This window comes from Nymphaea colorata, chromosome 2, assembly GCF_008831285.2.
Source record: "Nymphaea colorata isolate Beijing-Zhang1983 chromosome 2, ASM883128v2, whole genome shotgun sequence".
Taxonomy (NCBI): Eukaryota; Viridiplantae; Streptophyta; class Magnoliopsida; order Nymphaeales; family Nymphaeaceae; genus Nymphaea; species Nymphaea colorata.
This window is the reverse complement of record NC_045139.1, coordinates 32,023,539-32,040,182: the sequence shown is the minus strand read 5'-3', so window position 1 is coordinate 32,040,182 and position 16,644 is coordinate 32,023,539. Positions and strand designations below refer to the sequence as shown.

The 16,644-nt window shown below is 35.7% G+C and overlaps 2 protein-coding genes across 2 annotated transcripts; both read left to right on the top strand.

The window, feature by feature from the left end:
• The first annotated feature begins 1,135 nt into the window (after window positions 1–1,135).
• LOC116247078 (probable 4-hydroxy-tetrahydrodipicolinate reductase 2, chloroplastic) lies at window positions 1,136–5,734 on the top strand. The gene is made up of 9 exons (XM_031619031.1): window positions 1,136–1,358; window positions 2,146–2,352; window positions 3,522–3,759; window positions 4,029–4,162; window positions 4,324–4,398; window positions 4,572–4,673; window positions 4,997–5,106; window positions 5,215–5,302; window positions 5,391–5,734. The coding sequence occupies exons 2-9, from the start codon at window positions 2,149–2,151 to the stop codon at window positions 5,457–5,459; spliced, it is 1,020 nt and encodes a 339-aa protein (XP_031474891.1). The 5' UTR covers window positions 1,136–1,358; window positions 2,146–2,148; the 3' UTR covers window positions 5,460–5,734.
• A 5,391-nt stretch (window positions 5,735–11,125) lies between these two features.
• On the top strand, window positions 11,126–15,505 carry LOC116247100 (thioredoxin-like fold domain-containing protein MRL7L, chloroplastic). The gene is made up of 5 exons (XM_031619060.2): window positions 11,126–11,415; window positions 12,247–12,797; window positions 13,029–13,110; window positions 14,496–14,607; window positions 14,781–15,505. Exons 1-5 carry the CDS (start codon window positions 11,215–11,217, stop codon window positions 14,909–14,911), a joined length of 1,077 nt encoding a protein of 358 aa, XP_031474920.1. The 5' UTR covers window positions 11,126–11,214; the 3' UTR covers window positions 14,912–15,505.
• The last annotated feature ends 1,139 nt before the right edge of the window (window positions 15,506–16,644 follow it).

Sequence of the window (16,644 nt, the reverse complement as noted above, 5' to 3'; positions counted from 1 at the left end):
ATGCTTGACTCTCATTTTATTAAGGTAGCATTTGACAGCTCCATGATTAAAATCTTTGATCTTGTGTTTCATGGGATAGCAGGATTTTCATCCATATCGCGAGAAGCAGAGCCAAGGAAGAAAATTATTAATCCTATATCAAAATTTTGAAAAATTATCCCATGTCAAAATTTTGTAATCATAATTTGGGGCATCTCATAAAAAATTCCTGGTCTGTCCATGCATATCCCAAAAAGAGCTTGCGTATGTCTAACAAGGATTTTAATCTCAGGAATCTCAAGCCTGAGTTTGATGCCACAACCTAGCAAGATTGATTTTTTTTTTTTTTTTGGTTGTTCCTTGGCGTGTTAGCCAATAACGGTATTTGCATCACTTAGTATTAATCCACACTTTTTTTTTTCTCTCAACTATGTATCTTTTACAGATGAATGGTACTGCTAGATGGTGGGTGACTGTGGATAGCTAGCTAGAGTTATTATATATATATATATATATATATATATATATATATATATATATGCCTGAAAACAAGTCAAGAAATTCTCAAAAAATATGAAGATGAAGTAGATAAGCAAGATCCGCATACCGTTCCAAATGGTACCTGTCAAACACCCAAATATAAGCTGCAAATTGTAGGCAGTGTAAAATAAAAGTATTCACATAATTTCATAGTTATTCAGTGAAAAAAATAAGTCAGATGACAAGAAAAAGAGACCTACAATTTTATATGGGCAATTGCCCACACGAGCTCACTTGTGCTTCTGCCACGCTTAATAGATGACATTTATAAAAACTTGCACTCTGAATTATGACTGTTTGAAGGTATATAGTTGTTTATTACTTGTTATTAATAGCTATGCTCAAATTTTGCATCATTTTATTGTAAAAAAAATACACTATAGAAAATTTATACCTTTGGTTTCTTGTTTGGTTAGCTTTATATCTTTAGAAAAACGCTGAATATAGAAATTCGGGAAACTGATTTTTATGAAGGATGGTGTTTGTGTAAAAAAAGAAACGATAAAAAGTTACCTTTGGAAAATTGAAAAGCAAAAACAAAAAAAGATAAGTGGGTTTTTCAAACATGAGGACAAAAATATATATTTTGAAACCCTAAAAACGGGAAAACACTGACGCGTTTTTCTTCCGGCTCTCTTTTCTCTCCCTTCTCTCCAAAGTCCCCACCCTGTGCCTCTCCGGCGACCTATCCTTTTCTCCGCCGATAGATTCCGTCATCTTCTTACTCCTCAATTTCCTCACACTGAAAGGACTTATCCCCTTGTTTTGCGACAAGTTCCAATCCCTTCTCACTCTTCAACTTCGTTGTGCTCAGCGGATGGTTCCTAAATTTTTTTAAGGTACTTCGCATCTTACTTTTGCTTTCCATACACTTTCACGTATATAATTCCATTGATAACTTTGGGTGGAACCCACATTTGGGTCATCTAAGATAATGCCATGAAAAATGTGAGAGGGTTAAGATCTTGATTCATGGATTTCATAATAACGCTTTTAGTTGTGCAACTCTTCTACTAGCTGAACATATGTTTTGTTTTCAAAGACTTTACAAAGAACCAATCAAGTTCTCTTCTCTTTATCGCCTTCGACTCTGCCAACCATGGTTTGTTCATTCAGTTAACTGGATTTTCACACGTTGAAGACTTGGTGTCTAATGACCCAGACCATGCCATCATCCTCCCCCCACTGTTGGGTGAATTGAGTCTGTTTAACGGGTCCTGTATGTTGTAATGCTTCTAAGTTGACCACATTGCACAAGATATTAAACTCGCTAATGCTTGATTGCGGGCATTCTAAAATTCAGGTGCATTCAGTTAATTCTCTTACTGTTTTCACTATATAGTATTTTTCTTGTTATTACTAAACCATTTTGCAAAACTCATTCGGTATTTTTAGGTTCGGTATCATGTCAAGAAATTATGATATTATCCCTTTAACGGGAAGTCGATCTCATTTGTGCGTTATTCTTCATTTTCTGCTGAAAAGAATTGTTGTTGATAGTTTTTCTTTTTTCATTTGAACTGAAAAATCTCTCTCCTCTTCGTTAAAATTTCATGATAATGCATTTGTGACCTGCTCATGTGCCAAATTTGTTCGTATTACTAACATTTTTTTTTATCAACGTAGTTAATGGGTACTGCACTTCAATATCCGCGTCTTCTTTTTCAAGACACAACCCAGAAGCAGCTCGGTCTATGTAGAAATCTTTCATGCCAAGGCAGCAAGCATTTCCGTGCCAGCCCTGTTCCAAGGCGAATTCACGTGGGAGTTGTGAAATGTGTAAACTCAGAAAGAACATCAGCAACATCACATAAGATAACTTTTCCTATAATGGTAAGTATCAATTACTGAAACATTACATTTTTAGAATGCTATATTTCTTGATGTACTGTTGGATGTAATTATATATCTTATGTCCTTTATGTCGCATTCTTGATTTTATCTGATTCCTTTAATTTCCTTTCGTGGTGGGTTCTCTCGCTGTTTTTGCCAGCCGTCATGGTAAACCAAGTTGCTACTTGATATTGGATCCTGTGGATAGGTTTATGTTATTAATGATTTAAAGTTTAAACCAATACATCACAATTAAAAATCAGAATTTAAAAATTTTACAGGAAATTCTGTATTTAATAGTTCTGTTGGACCACTTTCAGTGAAATGCTTAAGCCGTATCTTAGAATTACATGGAATGATATCTCATGTACACCAGTGTTGAGAAAAGCTTAAGGGAATTTCTGGTTGAAGCCAATGGAAGAGCATGATCTTTATCCTGCAAGAGTCATCTGGAACAGTTGGATGTGTATTTATGTAAGTCTTGATTACTTGAACAATTAGCTTCTTATGTTGGGTCTACCTTCAAGAAGTTTAATACGGAAATTGATATGACATTGAATCATGTGATTTTGGCATGTAGGTGATGGAAATTGATATGACACTGTTCTCATCCATACACACACGTACACTCGAGACGTACACTTTTTGGTTCCAGTGTACCTCTCTACAATATATATATATTAGAGAGAGAGAGAGCGAGAGAGAGTATGTGTCTACGCATGTATGTATATGCACAACCAGAAGCCATCTACATGTTTGATGAATCACAAACTGATACATGTAAAATGGTTTTCTTGAAAGGTAAATCATAAATGTTAGTTATGTTGTTGAGCTGACAGCTACTCATATATGTGTGTGCATGTTCATCATCCGAATTTGTTGTTTAGATGAGACATGTTGGTGCATATTAGTGCTAACTGTGAAAATCTTTCTTTCTTATGTATACATACATGTGTATGTATTACATATAACACAGATTCATATTTTTGTTTGCTGGACTCCTAAGATTTTCTCAAGGAAAACCATAAAACCTCCCTCCGAAATTGTAGAGAATGTTGTTGCTGTCTAAAATCTTCATATGAAGTTAGATTGTTAAACTTTTGGTTTTGGGGTCACAAGCATCCACTATGACTGTCTCACAGGTTTATTTTGTGTTTCGATCATGGCAGGTTAATGACTGCACTGGCAAAATGGGTAGTGCCGTGGCTGAAGCTGCAGTTTCTGCAGGGCTTCAGTTAGTTCCTGCATCATTCACTTGTCCAGAAAAATCTGGTAATGTGGTTCATATAAATGGAACGGATGTGCAGCTGCATGGTCCATCTGACAGGGTGGGCATACTTAAGTCCATCCTTGATGAATATCCAGGAGTAGTTGTGGCAGATTACACCATACCTGCTGCAGTTAATGGTAACAACCTCCTCATATCTGCTCATCGCATGAAAGAGCAAATGGATTTTTTTGACACTTGGTGGATTATTCTCTTCAAAAATATTGATACATGATTTTCTTTCAACGGAAATGATTAAGATGTAGTTATAGTTCTTTTATCAGAAGACAGACCCACACAAACACACACACACATGTGCGTCTTTTGGCTGTATGGAAATGTTGCGTATGCTTAGATCCATTTACCACATGAGTGATAAGTAGATTGGCATGCAAAATAATGTACACAGAAAATGCTGAGCTCTATTGCAAAGTTGGTGTACCTTTTGTCATGGGTACTACTGGTGGAGATAGGCAAAAACTGATGGAGACAGTGAAAGATGCAAATAATTATGCAGTGATTGCACCACAGATGGGAAAACAGGTGCATGTAGTTCTCTTGTGATTTCAATTTTTGGCTCAACTATCTTTAGTGGAATAAATCCTCTCTCTTGTGACATATTGGTTATCTTTAGTAGAATAAATCCTCTCTCTTGTGACATATTGGTGAATTCTAATATATACTTTGTTCACTCTTCATCTTAGGTTGTCGCATTTCAAGCTGCTATGGAGATTCTAGCTGAACAGTTTCCTGGAGCCTTTACAGGCTATTCTCTTCAGGTTTAAAATCTTCAATGTACCATGGGATTCATGTCTTAATGATTTTGCTTTCTCTGTTGTTCTTCTCTGATCCCAAATATAGTGCCTAGTAAAATTTGGGATGTTAATGGGTTTATACATTTTACTTGTTAGTCCAGCAATAAAGTAATGTCAACTTGCAATTATATGATTAGGTAATGGAGTCACATCAGGCTGGAAAACTGGACACATCTGGAACAGCTAAAGCCATCATTTCTTGTTTTCAAAAGCTTGGTGTCTCATTTTCTGTGGATCAGGTTTGTTTTTCCCCCCAAGTTTGCAGCGTTATTTTGTTTGGCCTATAAGACTTTGAGTTGGTTGTACACTAATATTGCTGAGATAGCTGGTTGTTGGTTGCTGCTTTTTGCGATGGTCTGCCATGTTGCCTTTTACTCTCATCCTGCTTTGAGCTCCATTAGAGACAGACTTTTTTATTAGTTTAACTAATGATGAGCTTAAATGCATTTAGCCATCTGGCTTCGTCAGCAATCTCATAAGAAACTCGAGTCCTTTCTCTTGTTTAAAACGTCACTCAGATATTATTTTGACATCGAGCAGTAACCTTGTGGCTTGTTTCCAGATACAAATGATCAGGGATCCTGTAAAGCAGGTTGAGATGGTGGGGGTCCCAGAGGAGCATCTGGGTGGCCATGCATTTCACATGTATCATCTCACTTCACCTGACAACACGTAAGTTCTACCTGTGTTTTCCGTTTTAAACTTTTCTGTTGATTAATTCTTACCCTAGCACTTGAATTGTAGTTCTATCTACCAAGCTGATGATGATTTTCATTGCAGTGTTTCTTTCGAGTTTCAGCATAATGTCTGTGGTCGTTCTATCTATGCTCAGGGCACTATAGATGCTGCCTTCTTTTTGGTTAAGAAGGTTACTTTTCCCCTCAGATCTGTGTTATTTTTATATTTTTCCCTTCTAAATATTTTTTTGATCTGAAAGGGGTAAAATGTTGTCGCAGATGCAATCTAAGGCAGACAAGCGGCTTTACAATATGATTGATGTTTTGCGTGAGGGAAATATGAGGTGAGCTATATTTGACAACCCTTCCTACTCAAATTTCAGTTGGCGTTTCAGTTCGAGTTTGAGAGATTATGTCATCTCTGCTTTCTTCAAATTTTGTACCGATGAAAATTTTGTATCAAGTTGTTCATTGTTGTACGCTGGTTGGACACGAAGCTCTTTCGTATCCCAACTTGATATATTAGTCTGTACCAAATCACCATAACGTTTATGGAGCAACACTGCCTTAATGATGGAGATTCTGGAAAATATATGGAGCAACATCTGTTTGCTTTACACTCATTTTGTTATTGGTGGATGCCTTGTGTTCATACTGGGGGGGAACACATGGTGTTTGAATAGAATTATGGACCAAGATTAAGCATTTCCTGAAAGGTTTGAACGCACGTGTTTGACATCATTTTCATGCCCAAAACTTGAATTGGCGTCCAACCACTCTGTTCATAAGATTATTCCATAGCATTGGTTTTTTCCAGCAAGCAAGAACGAATGAGTTCCAAAAATCTTGGGCGAACCCAAAATAATGCTTTGTTATGCATTTATGTCAGCATACCATAACACATTCGCCATTCCAAATCAGAAAGTTTTAACTTGAAGTGGGTTGAAAAATATGTAATGCGCCTGTGCATACCTGAACAGTCAAAGCCATTTTTTCGATTAAGCTATAGTACTTAACTGCCCAAATCAAAGCCTTTAAAAGTTTTTCATCTCTCTGTTTTGTTATTATTATTTTAAACTCACCTTAGCTCCTTGAAGGTCCACTGCTTATATATATATATATATATATCTATATATATATATATAAGGCTTCTAGGGAACTTATTAATTAGTTTTATGTGGAAAGCAATGTGATTAATCAGTTTTCTAACTTACTTCAGGAGAGAAAATAATCAAATAGCTTTCGATCTTGGGTAATTTATGTATATGCGCCAGAGATCTGAACTTACCAATTTTGTTTTAACACAAGTAAGTTTCGAATTATAAACTCCCATCCTTTTAAGAAATTGATTTGCCTAATTAGATCATGCTTAGGTTGGTTTTATTTACTTTTTCCAATTCTACCAGTTAAGCTCGGTTGAGACCTCAATCACAAATATCAGAAGCACCTGTTCAACGATTTATAGAAGGTTTTTCATTCTCATAAGTTTAATTATTAGGAATCGGTAAGTTTCATTCAATTTCTGATTTTCTGTTGATTATATGAACAAGGGTCTACCTCACTTCGTATACCAAATCATGTGGAAACAAGTGGGAAAATACTTCTCATGGAGTCTTCATCATAGGAATTAATAATTAAAGAAAAAATACAAAAATTATATATGGAGAAAAACGATGAAGAAGATTGAATAAAACCCCCCAAACAACCAGTGTCAATAAAATCGGTGAGAGTGGGCCTGAATTGGCCAATTCAAATCGGTCATTTTCCGATTTGCTTCGAAGGCCGACTCAATGCATATACAAATCTTGCGAGTTTTGGAAAGGATCGGGTGAAAATCGGGCGATTCTTTGAATAATCCGATTCTACACTCTCTTTTCAAGGTCATCTGGAACATAGTTACAAAAAACACATTAACAAAAAAGTAAAAAAAATGCCATAAATTAACCGTTTAAAACTAAAAAAATAAGTGTTTTTTAAAAAACATTTAAAATAAAAAAAACATTTTTAACGTGTTTTTCGTGTTTTTTTTTTCATTTTTTCAGTTTTTTAATACCAAATAGTTTTTTTTTCATTTTATTTGTTGCAATTTTGATGTTTGTGTTATTAATTTCTCACTTATTTTATTTCTCTCTCATTTTTAGTTTTCTAATATTTTTAAAAATTTACCGTATTTTTTCTTTCTTTTTCTCATTTTTTCAAGTTCACTACATTATACCCGACAAAAGCCTTATCATTTAAAACTTTCAGATATTATTTGTGACTATGATCTCGAACAACCCACCTTATGTCAAATTTTATCTAAAAAAAAGACGACCAAAGCTATACAAATAGCTCATCGCCTTCTTCTGTTTTTACAAAATGAGCTGCACAATAAATTTTAAAAAAAAAAGAAAATATTACCAGCAGGTGTAGAATCCCCATAAAAAAGTTTGTGGCGTTATCTTAGTTTTTGAAAAAAAAAAGTTCATCCTTTTTCCTGACTCATTTTTAAATTTAATTTTTAAATTTAAAATACGTCTTTAATCAAATCTGATTCAGAAACGATTCTGATTCACATTGTCGATTCATCTAACTTTCCGATTCCATTCAAAAACAGACTTTGTTGACATTGGTAAAAACAAGTGAACAGTCGTATTCATTGAGTATTTATAATAGAAATTAAATAAAGAAAAAGAATAAAATTATATATGGAGAAAAATGATAAGGAAGATTGAAAAAAATTGCCCTCACCAATGTGGAAGCAAGTGGGCTTTTCATGGAATGCTGACCATAATAATCAAGTAATTAAAAAAAATAAAATTATATGTGGAGAAAAATGAAAGTGAAGATTGGAGAATACTCTTCTTCCTTATTTACATAGAATTGTTTTAGGTAACTGCTGCACTCTTAGTCTTGGGGAATCTATCCAATTCCTATATATTATTGTTGATAATTGTTTTTTGATATTTAAGTGGTCCATCAGTTTCTATTTCAAATTTTTGCAATATCAATGTATTATAAAAAAAAGATATAAATATGTAAGTTGAAACATAAAAGAAATGTCATTTATATTTATATATATATATATATTATTTTTTATTATTATTTAACTTTTCACGGTTGAACCTATCGTATGTTCCTCTCCATTGCAGAAAGCTAGCCCTACTTGGTAGGCCTTTTCATCTCAAACCAAAAAATTTTTTAAATAATTTTTTGTTTTGTTTAGGTTATAATAGTAAAATGCTTACATAGTTATGAAGGATGTAATATGTTATTTTTAGTACTTTACAAGCAAAGAACATTTGAAGAGTCCACATGGATTTACTTTAATGCTTTCTCAAAGGCTCGTGTGGGCAACAGGCTACGTCAGCCCACAGTTGCCCCGACTACTGCTATACTTATATTATAACACTAATATCTTGATCAACTATCCGTGTATTTTTGGTGATTTTTGAAATTAAAGTGATCTTAACCATAGAAAAAGAAAAAAATTTCCCAAAAAATGCGAAAAAAACGTGATAACTGTTTAAAACTTAAAAAACATGTTTAAAAAAAACATTAAAAACGAAAGAACGCGTTTTTAATACATTTTAAATGCGTTTTTAACATGTTTTTTTCACTTTTTCATTTTTTCAGTTTCTATTTTTTATTTGTTGCAAATCTATCTTGTGATGTTTGTGTTATTAGTTTCTCACTTATTTTATTTTCTCCTTATTTTTAGTTTTTTAAAAGTTTACCGTAATTTTCTCTTTTTTTAAACTCCGAGACATTATTTGTCACTATGATCTTAACCATTCCCATAAAATTTTTCATTGAAACCATTCACATACATATTAACCTGTAACCTCCACCTGATCAATTGTAGAGCACTGTTGTTACACACACACACACACCCACACCCACACACATACACACACACACACCCAGACACACACACACACACATATATATATATATATATATATATATATATATATATATATATATATACATATATATATATATATAATTTTTCTTCTCGGACCTCATTCGCCTGATTTTCTTTCAAGGCCACACGGTGAATGGAAGGAGTGTTTGGGTGGCTAGTGATGCATTAGCAATGAGGCGATTGGGATAAATAGGCATTGAAGGCCAACCTATAGCCACCGGAAGGGAAGAAAGGAACTGGTACATGAGACTAGAGCCCAGCCTAATAGTCTACATGAGTGGATAGGAGTTTATTTGACTCAGCCAGGCTGTGTAGCACTTTTGTAGAAAGATATTCTTTTTCTAATCCCCCTCTTCCTCCCTCCGTCTTAAATTTTATGTCTTTATATATTTATTTATATAAAAAAAACATTTCTTCTTATGCTTTCTTTTAGATAAATAAATAAATAAATACATACAATTTAAGACAGAGAAAGAGAGAAAGGGAACTCCGATAAGAAGATCTCCCTACTAAAATGCTCTCCTTTAGCCTCTTCTTGGTGCTCACATTAAAATGTGTGCCTACTCATGTAGACGGCATTATTAGGGAAAAGCGTTACTAGATTTATCCTATCAGATATTTCATATGTCACTACGGGTCGTACTAAAACAAAATATTTTTTCTTGATAGGTGTGATCCGGTGGACGTAGACCCAATTTTTTCCTTTCCAATTTTTTCCCGTTGATCCTTTATCCATTTTTTTTCTTACTCCTGGTGGTATCAAGATGTCAATGTGTCGGGATATCTTATCTGTTTCTCCCGGAAAATGGATACCCCAATAAAAGATTTTCAGATCCGTTGGAACCCCGAACCTACTTATCCCACTCCCTTTTTGCTAATGCATCACAAGCCATTCAAACACCCATTCCTTCCAATGTGCCGTCTCCAAAGAAAACCACATGAATTAGGGGATCAAGATCAAGAGTAAGATATGACAAAATGAAAACATCATTAAAAGATAATGATATTTTTGTTTCTACTTTGACAGCAAGGAACATTAATTCAAAACATAATATATAGATATCTGAAAAGGCAGATATGGTAAAGTATAGATTCAAATTTCGGTCCACATCGACATTCGACATTCCTAGATGTTAATGCAAGCAAAAAAGCAATGGCTAAAGACATCATATACCAAGTTGTAAAGCGAATTAGAAATAATAGATGAGAATTGAATGAGAATGTAACTTTTTTTCTTCGTATATATGGGATGCATGAGGACCTTTTCTTGTTATGAAAAATAACAGGATTGCTGAGCTTAGATCGGCCTTATTCTGCACCAGCACGAGTTTTGAACTCTTGATCTCCCTTGAAGTTGAACTAACTACCCACTTGCTTTCACATTGACGAGAGGGAAGATTTTTCCAGTCTTCCTTATAATTTTTCTCTGTATATAATTTTATTTTTTCTTATGCCTTGAACTGTTACAACAGTCACATTTTTCATTTTTTGGCAAACTACCAATTCTATGATATAATTTTCGTGCCTAAAACTTTAGGAATCAATAACAGGCCGCTGCTTTCTTCGTTTAAATCGAATTTTTAAAGCAGAAAAAGATGGTGGACCTTCATCTTAAACTCTTCATATAGTACATATGCGTGTTTGCATGTGAATTCATGAGTTCTTGGACATGGAGATTGTTTGTTTTGTGAAACTAAAGCATGAGAAGCAACTGAGGACAGTCCAAAGCTATTTCAAGGTTTGGGTGAACTTACTGTTAGTTCAGTAGAACCAGCCACTTTTTAGATTAGCATCTGGAAAATTTGGAAGAACACCGATAACAAAAAACCTGTTCAAAGTCGGACTATGGTGGTTTTAGAGTTGTCTTAAGAAAAATTTTTGACTGTAATTCGCTCTAATATATGGTATGCCACTGTAGAGGTGAAATTGTAATTCAAATTTTATGAAAGGTTCTATTAAGAAACAAATGTGTTGGAACAAAAAATTCCATGTCATCATACTTAGAACTTCTGTACATCTAAAGGTACTCAATTAAATAAGGGGAATTATAGTATCGAGTATTTAATATCATTTCTTCAAAAGTTACCTTATGGTTTTTAATAGGAGTAGAGCGAGAAAGAAAGGAAAAGATACCTTTCCGGGGAAACCGATATTTGCAGCCGGCAGGGATCTTCCAACACGACTACTGTTGTGGACATGGCTCTTCAAAAGCCATTGTGGATTCAAGGTCACATGGTTATAGCTCCCTCCGCCGTCAGCCGCTCTTTTTTACCCCAAAAACCGGACACGAGGAGAGTCTGCAGGCTTCTTCTTCCTCACTCGGATAAAGCAGCAGCTGCCTGTCTTACCAAGTCATCTGCTGACCCGGCACCACTGTGGAAGAAGCTCAACCTAAAGGTAGCTATGGGCTCCCTCTCCTTTCTCTTCCTGTCTCTCTCTGCTGCTCTCTCTCACACACAAAACACACGCAAACAACGCTCTTATGTTTCATTTTTCTGGGATTGAATGGGAATTACGGTTTAATTTTTGTGGCATTAAATGGCAATGGGTTTCATTTTCTGGGATTGCATGGGAATATCTATGCCCAACAATGTAAGGAGCGATTGAAAGCTTATTTTGTAGGTAAAATGTTTCTGTGTGAGTTGCGTTGTGGTTTTCGAGGGGTGGCGGAGACGTGGGCAGTTAAATCTTCTGATAGTCTCTTAGTTGGTAGGTAGGGAATAACAATCCCTGGAGGCGGGTTTCTTGAAGTTTTACTCAAGAAAATCACTGGGAACTCGATATGCAGTTTAGCATGCTGTCGGCGTAAAACGGGAGGTTTCTGTGGCTTACAGGTTTATTCTGTCCCTGTTTTACGAGATAGAGACTTGAAATACAAACTTAGCTTAAAGGATAGACTTGAACCCAGAGTTGAATCGTGCACTTATGCTATTGATCAGGTATTTACCTTCAAGCTATTCATCAGAGTGATTGATAGTTTGAAATCATTATATTCCTTATCTGAAGTGGAACTCAAAACATGCCCAATGCAATAAGGGGAGAGCCTGCATTGATTCAGAATCCTCACTTATAAGATAAAAATATGCCGTCTTGACTGTGACCCTATTCACGTTTCATTCTTCTTGGGTACTCCGCTGCCAGCTGGGAATTCACACTGCTTTGAAAGAAAAAGAAAAAAATTGAGTGTTCGTCTTGTACTTTTTCTGAGGTAGTATTTTCATGTTGCAGCATTTGGCAAGGAATAGTTTTGTGGTGCAGTCTTCTCAGATAGATGCTGCTGAACATCGAGATGCTGGGCAAGAAGTTTGCAACAACCGGAGGAAGGAAAGTGGTGACAGCGAAGAAGAAGAAGATAGTGATGAAGATGATGACATTGATGACAGACCATTTATAGATCAAAAAGAGAGGTGGGAGATGAGGAGGAAAATACGTCAAATTATTGATGCCAATCCTAGTGTAGAGGAAGAACGTGGACCTGAAGAGAAGAAAAAGCTGATGGAACAGCTTCTAAGTGAATACCCTCTTGTTGTTGATGAGGAGGATCCAAATTGGCCGGAAGATTCTGATGGCTGGGGATTCAACTTGTCGCAGTTTTTTAATAAGGTAACTATAAAGAATGTCAGGAAGGATGATGAAGACTATGACAGCGAAAAGGAAATTGAGTGGCACGATGATAATTATATCCGAGCAGTGAAAGATATCAGTAGCAAAGAATGGGAGGAGACAGTCTTCAAGGACATTAGCCCGCTGATCATTCTTGTTCACAATCGATACAAAAGGTTTGTGCGTTTTTGCAAATTAAGAGCAAAAAAAAGTATCATCAAATGTAGTTTAGTAAATTATAAATAACTGATGCTTTTGGACTTAATATATGCTAGTTGTTTGGTGATGTTTATGCTAGTGAGATCATGCCCTTTCACATTTATGGATATCTGCTCATATGACTGCACAAGTTTCTCATACAGTGCATTCGTTATGTTACTTAGAACTTAGAAGTCATGCAATTGCAGGCCAAAGGAAAACGAAAGGGCAAGAAATCACTTGGAGAAGGCAGTACAAATTTTCTGGGATTCGGGATTACCTTCACCTAGAGTAAGCTGGCTTGGTAGTTCTATGTTTGTTGGAGATTTGTATATGAATGTGAACTAGTTGTGCTGTGAACAGCTTGCTCCTTATATCTTTTCATCATTGTGTTTCTTTATCGGTTCTCTAAGTTCAACATCATGGACCTGCTTTAGAAATCACATGGAGTTAAATTAGCTTGTGTCCACGTTCTGGACTTGATTTTCATGCATTTGATTTGGATGGTTGTAATTCTGTGTTTCTTCATTGTAAGACCATCGTAGCATCAATCATGGTTTCTTACCCTTTGTATATGCTGATTATCTAGGAGAAAACACTATGATATCATTATGTGAGCATGGTGAAAACATACCTTGGTGAGTTTGTAATATGGAATTGTAGATGTTTCAGTTTCAAGATTTAGAAAGAGATCTCATGGTTTAAGAAGCTAGAACGATCCTGAGATCAAATATCAAACTAGGAAAGGGAACAGGAATACATTGCATAGATTTGTTAACTACAAATGGTTAAAGATTTAGCTTTGGGAAACCAAAGGCAAGTGAGTAGTAATCTCCCGTATTGAAGGTGCATTAATGTAATGGAAAAGATGGGACCAAGAATTGTGTGATTAAGATGCTATTGATACCAAATAGTTCCAATTCTCATTTAACTTACAATGGGGTCTAGATATGAACATGATTTGCAATACTGTAGCTAGTAATTCTGTCCGGAACAGCAGTATTGTTATTAGTATTTCTTGCCTCTTCTGTGGCAGTGTCAAGTCAAGCTGCTCAAAGATGGTAAAGTGCACATTAGGTTTTTTTATGTTTGTAATTGATGACAACCACACAAAATATGTAAATATTGCCTGTTCATTTTTGTCTCAAAGGGGCACATGAACGAGGGAGCTGCATTAGAGAGACAATCTAGAAAGTGGACATGACATGATGTTTAGATATTAACTTTTTAGCTGTTCATTCCATGACAATCAACGCATCTTTTGATACTAATCTATAAACGGGATATCCACTGAACTCTGTCTCATGTTATGCTAGTTCTCCAAGAAAATGGGCATTAGATTTTCAATTTTTTTGTTTTATAATGTCATAATGATGAATGCACTTTTCTGTACTAATATATAAAAAGTACCCTTTTAGTCCACTAAAATTTATGTTCTGTTCTGCAAGGATGCCCCAAAACGATTTTTGTCTTGTACTCTTATCAAGTGCTGGACTCTTTTCATATGCTTGTGCGATGCCTTGGTCCTACTAGTCCAGTATATATGATGTCGCTCTTAAGTTTTCTGCTTAAGAGGTTTAAGGTCAAACTGTTCATGCAATTTATGAGAAATGGAAGTCATGTACTCTTTGATTTAATTCAGCTTACATAGCTTAACATGGTGGGCCACTTTACAGTGTGTCGCCATAGATGCTGTTGTAGAGGATGACCTCGTTGCAGCTTTGAAGATCTCTACCTTCCCTGAACTCCTCTTTACCAAAGCTGGCAAAATATTCTATCGTCAGACAGGTGAACATTTTTCTTATAGCCATAGTGTGCTCTATGTTTCATCTTCCCTTCACACAAATACACACAATTCAGGAAAAGCTTCATGTTAACCCTAAACAAAGTTTGAGACATCTAAATTTAGTAGATGTTAGGGCTTTGGCACCCCATAATATTTTCCTTCTTTGTTGTGGTAGTGATCTCAAATGCAGATGAACTGTCTAAGATAATGGCATTCTTCTACTATGGGGCAACACGGCCTGCTTGCCTTAGTGAAACTGATGGCGAGGTCAAAGAACTGATTCCTGCACTGCCAGGGAGATCGTGATACGTAGTTGGCAAGGGGTGGAATTAGCCATCAAATTATTTTCTGAGTGCATATATTGTCTGTTTATGATTGAGTAGATAAACACTCAGAATGAAGATGGAAGATAGCAGAAAAAAAGGCGGTTGCTATGTGCATCAATCTGTAACTCCAGTCAGGGCAGCTTAGCTGCATATAGCAGTTGCTTACATGAAGCAAATATGCATCTTCTGTGAAAAGGAAGCGAGGGTATGAAGAGTTGAAACCAGATGGTAGTGACCATGTGTAAGCATCGACCTTGAGCTATATTGCCAAGAGGGCTCTTAGAAGAGCTCAAAAAATGCAGCGCAGAACCATGAGCTATGTTGCCAAGAGCACTGTTTGAACCATGATCTATACTGCCAAGAGAACTCGATATACTGACATGGATCGAATATGACGAAGGGTTGACGGTTCTTGCCCTTGGCTGTCATAAACATTGTCATAATGGCGTCATTTCAAATGCAAATTGAAAAAAAAAAAAAGAATGTAACATGATAAGCTTTCATCTCTTGGGGATCAAAATCCAATCACAACTACCAAATAGTTCTGATATAAGGTATTTGAAGATTTCGCATATTTATCTTTCTAACAAGAATTTGGAATTTATCTCTGGAAGATGCACGGGTTACACCATGAATTTGTAATGTTTTGTATATTAAAGTTCATGGACATGGATTTAAGTCATAATAATGATCTTAAATCCTTAGTTCTCAAATCTTTAGCTCGCTACGATAATGAAATTTTGTTAAGCCCCACCTTAGATGAGACCTTCGGATTTGAGATCTGGGCAGTTAAATGCCCCCTTAAGGCTTACATAAAAAGCAGATATCTGGTTGTTTGTAAATTTATTTATCTGTTAATTTCTTCTTTTGTCACATGCAATTGAGTTGGTTAACCTTGAATCTTGAAAAACCATGTCAAATCGGTTTTGCATATCAAAGGCGTAGACAATTAGATATTGACAACGCTGCCCAAAACTTAAATCAATTACAAAAATAAGCTTGAAGCATTCATTACTAAAGGTCGAAGTATTAAAATAAAAACACATTCAAGTGAAAGAACCAGCAAGCGAAAGAAATCTCCCATGGCTTTAACTTATAGCTTAAGGTCTTAAAGCCCATTTTGGTGCACCGTGAACACTAAGAAGTACCACACGAGGACGTGCCTGGAAAATAGAAGATCTTGAGCTCTATTCAGGAAAATGAAACATCAATTTTCCTCAAAAGTGCAACCAATGGAAAAGGCAGATTCCTTGGTAATTAAATTTTACTTATCAAATTATTATCCTTGGTGAAAATCATGTGAATCACTTGAATCAGCCCAGTGTCTGAGGCTCTGAGCCAAGTCAAGCCACTGACTTGGCAGAGACGGGCTCAGTGGCTCAAATTGCTTTACTCGGAGCCCGACCTGCGCCTACTTCTTTGAGTCACGAACTCACCAAGTTGACCCGCAGTTAACATGGCTTGTCTACCAGTTGTTCCATGTCTGCCCCGAATTACATGTGGGTTGATGTGGGTAGTTGCTCACACCAGCTTTATCAAATTTTTCTTCGGTTTCTTACTAATGCCTTCAATAATCACTCATTTATATTTAGTTTTCCTAAAGATACAAGAGATTTTGAATCAATGCTGCTCAAAATTTTTGGCTATGTTCATCAGTTGAGAGCTGTGAAACATAGTCACGAATAAAGTTTCAGAGTTTTAAACGGCGAGGTT

Bases quoted from the DNA above. Each gene is read 5' to 3' on its own strand.
- LOC116247078 (XM_031619031.1), top strand. From the start codon at position 2,149: ATGGGTACTGCACTTCAATATCCGCGTCTTCTTTTTCAAGACACAACC. The intron at 2,353-3,521 runs GTAAGTATCAAT...CGATCATGGCAG, and splicing joins AGATAACTTTTCCTATAATG to GTTAATGACTGCACTGGCAA. The intron at 4,399-4,571 runs GTTTAAAATCTT...TTATATGATTAG, and splicing joins TTACAGGCTATTCTCTTCAG to GTAATGGAGTCACATCAGGC.
- LOC116247100 (XM_031619060.2), top strand. From the start codon at position 11,215: ATGGCTCTTCAAAAGCCATTGTGGATTCAAGGTCACATGGTTATAGCT. The intron at 11,416-12,246 runs GTAGCTATGGGC...TTCATGTTGCAG, and splicing joins GGAAGAAGCTCAACCTAAAG to CATTTGGCAAGGAATAGTTT. The intron at 12,798-13,028 runs GTTTGTGCGTTT...ATGCAATTGCAG, and splicing joins GTTCACAATCGATACAAAAG to GCCAAAGGAAAACGAAAGGG.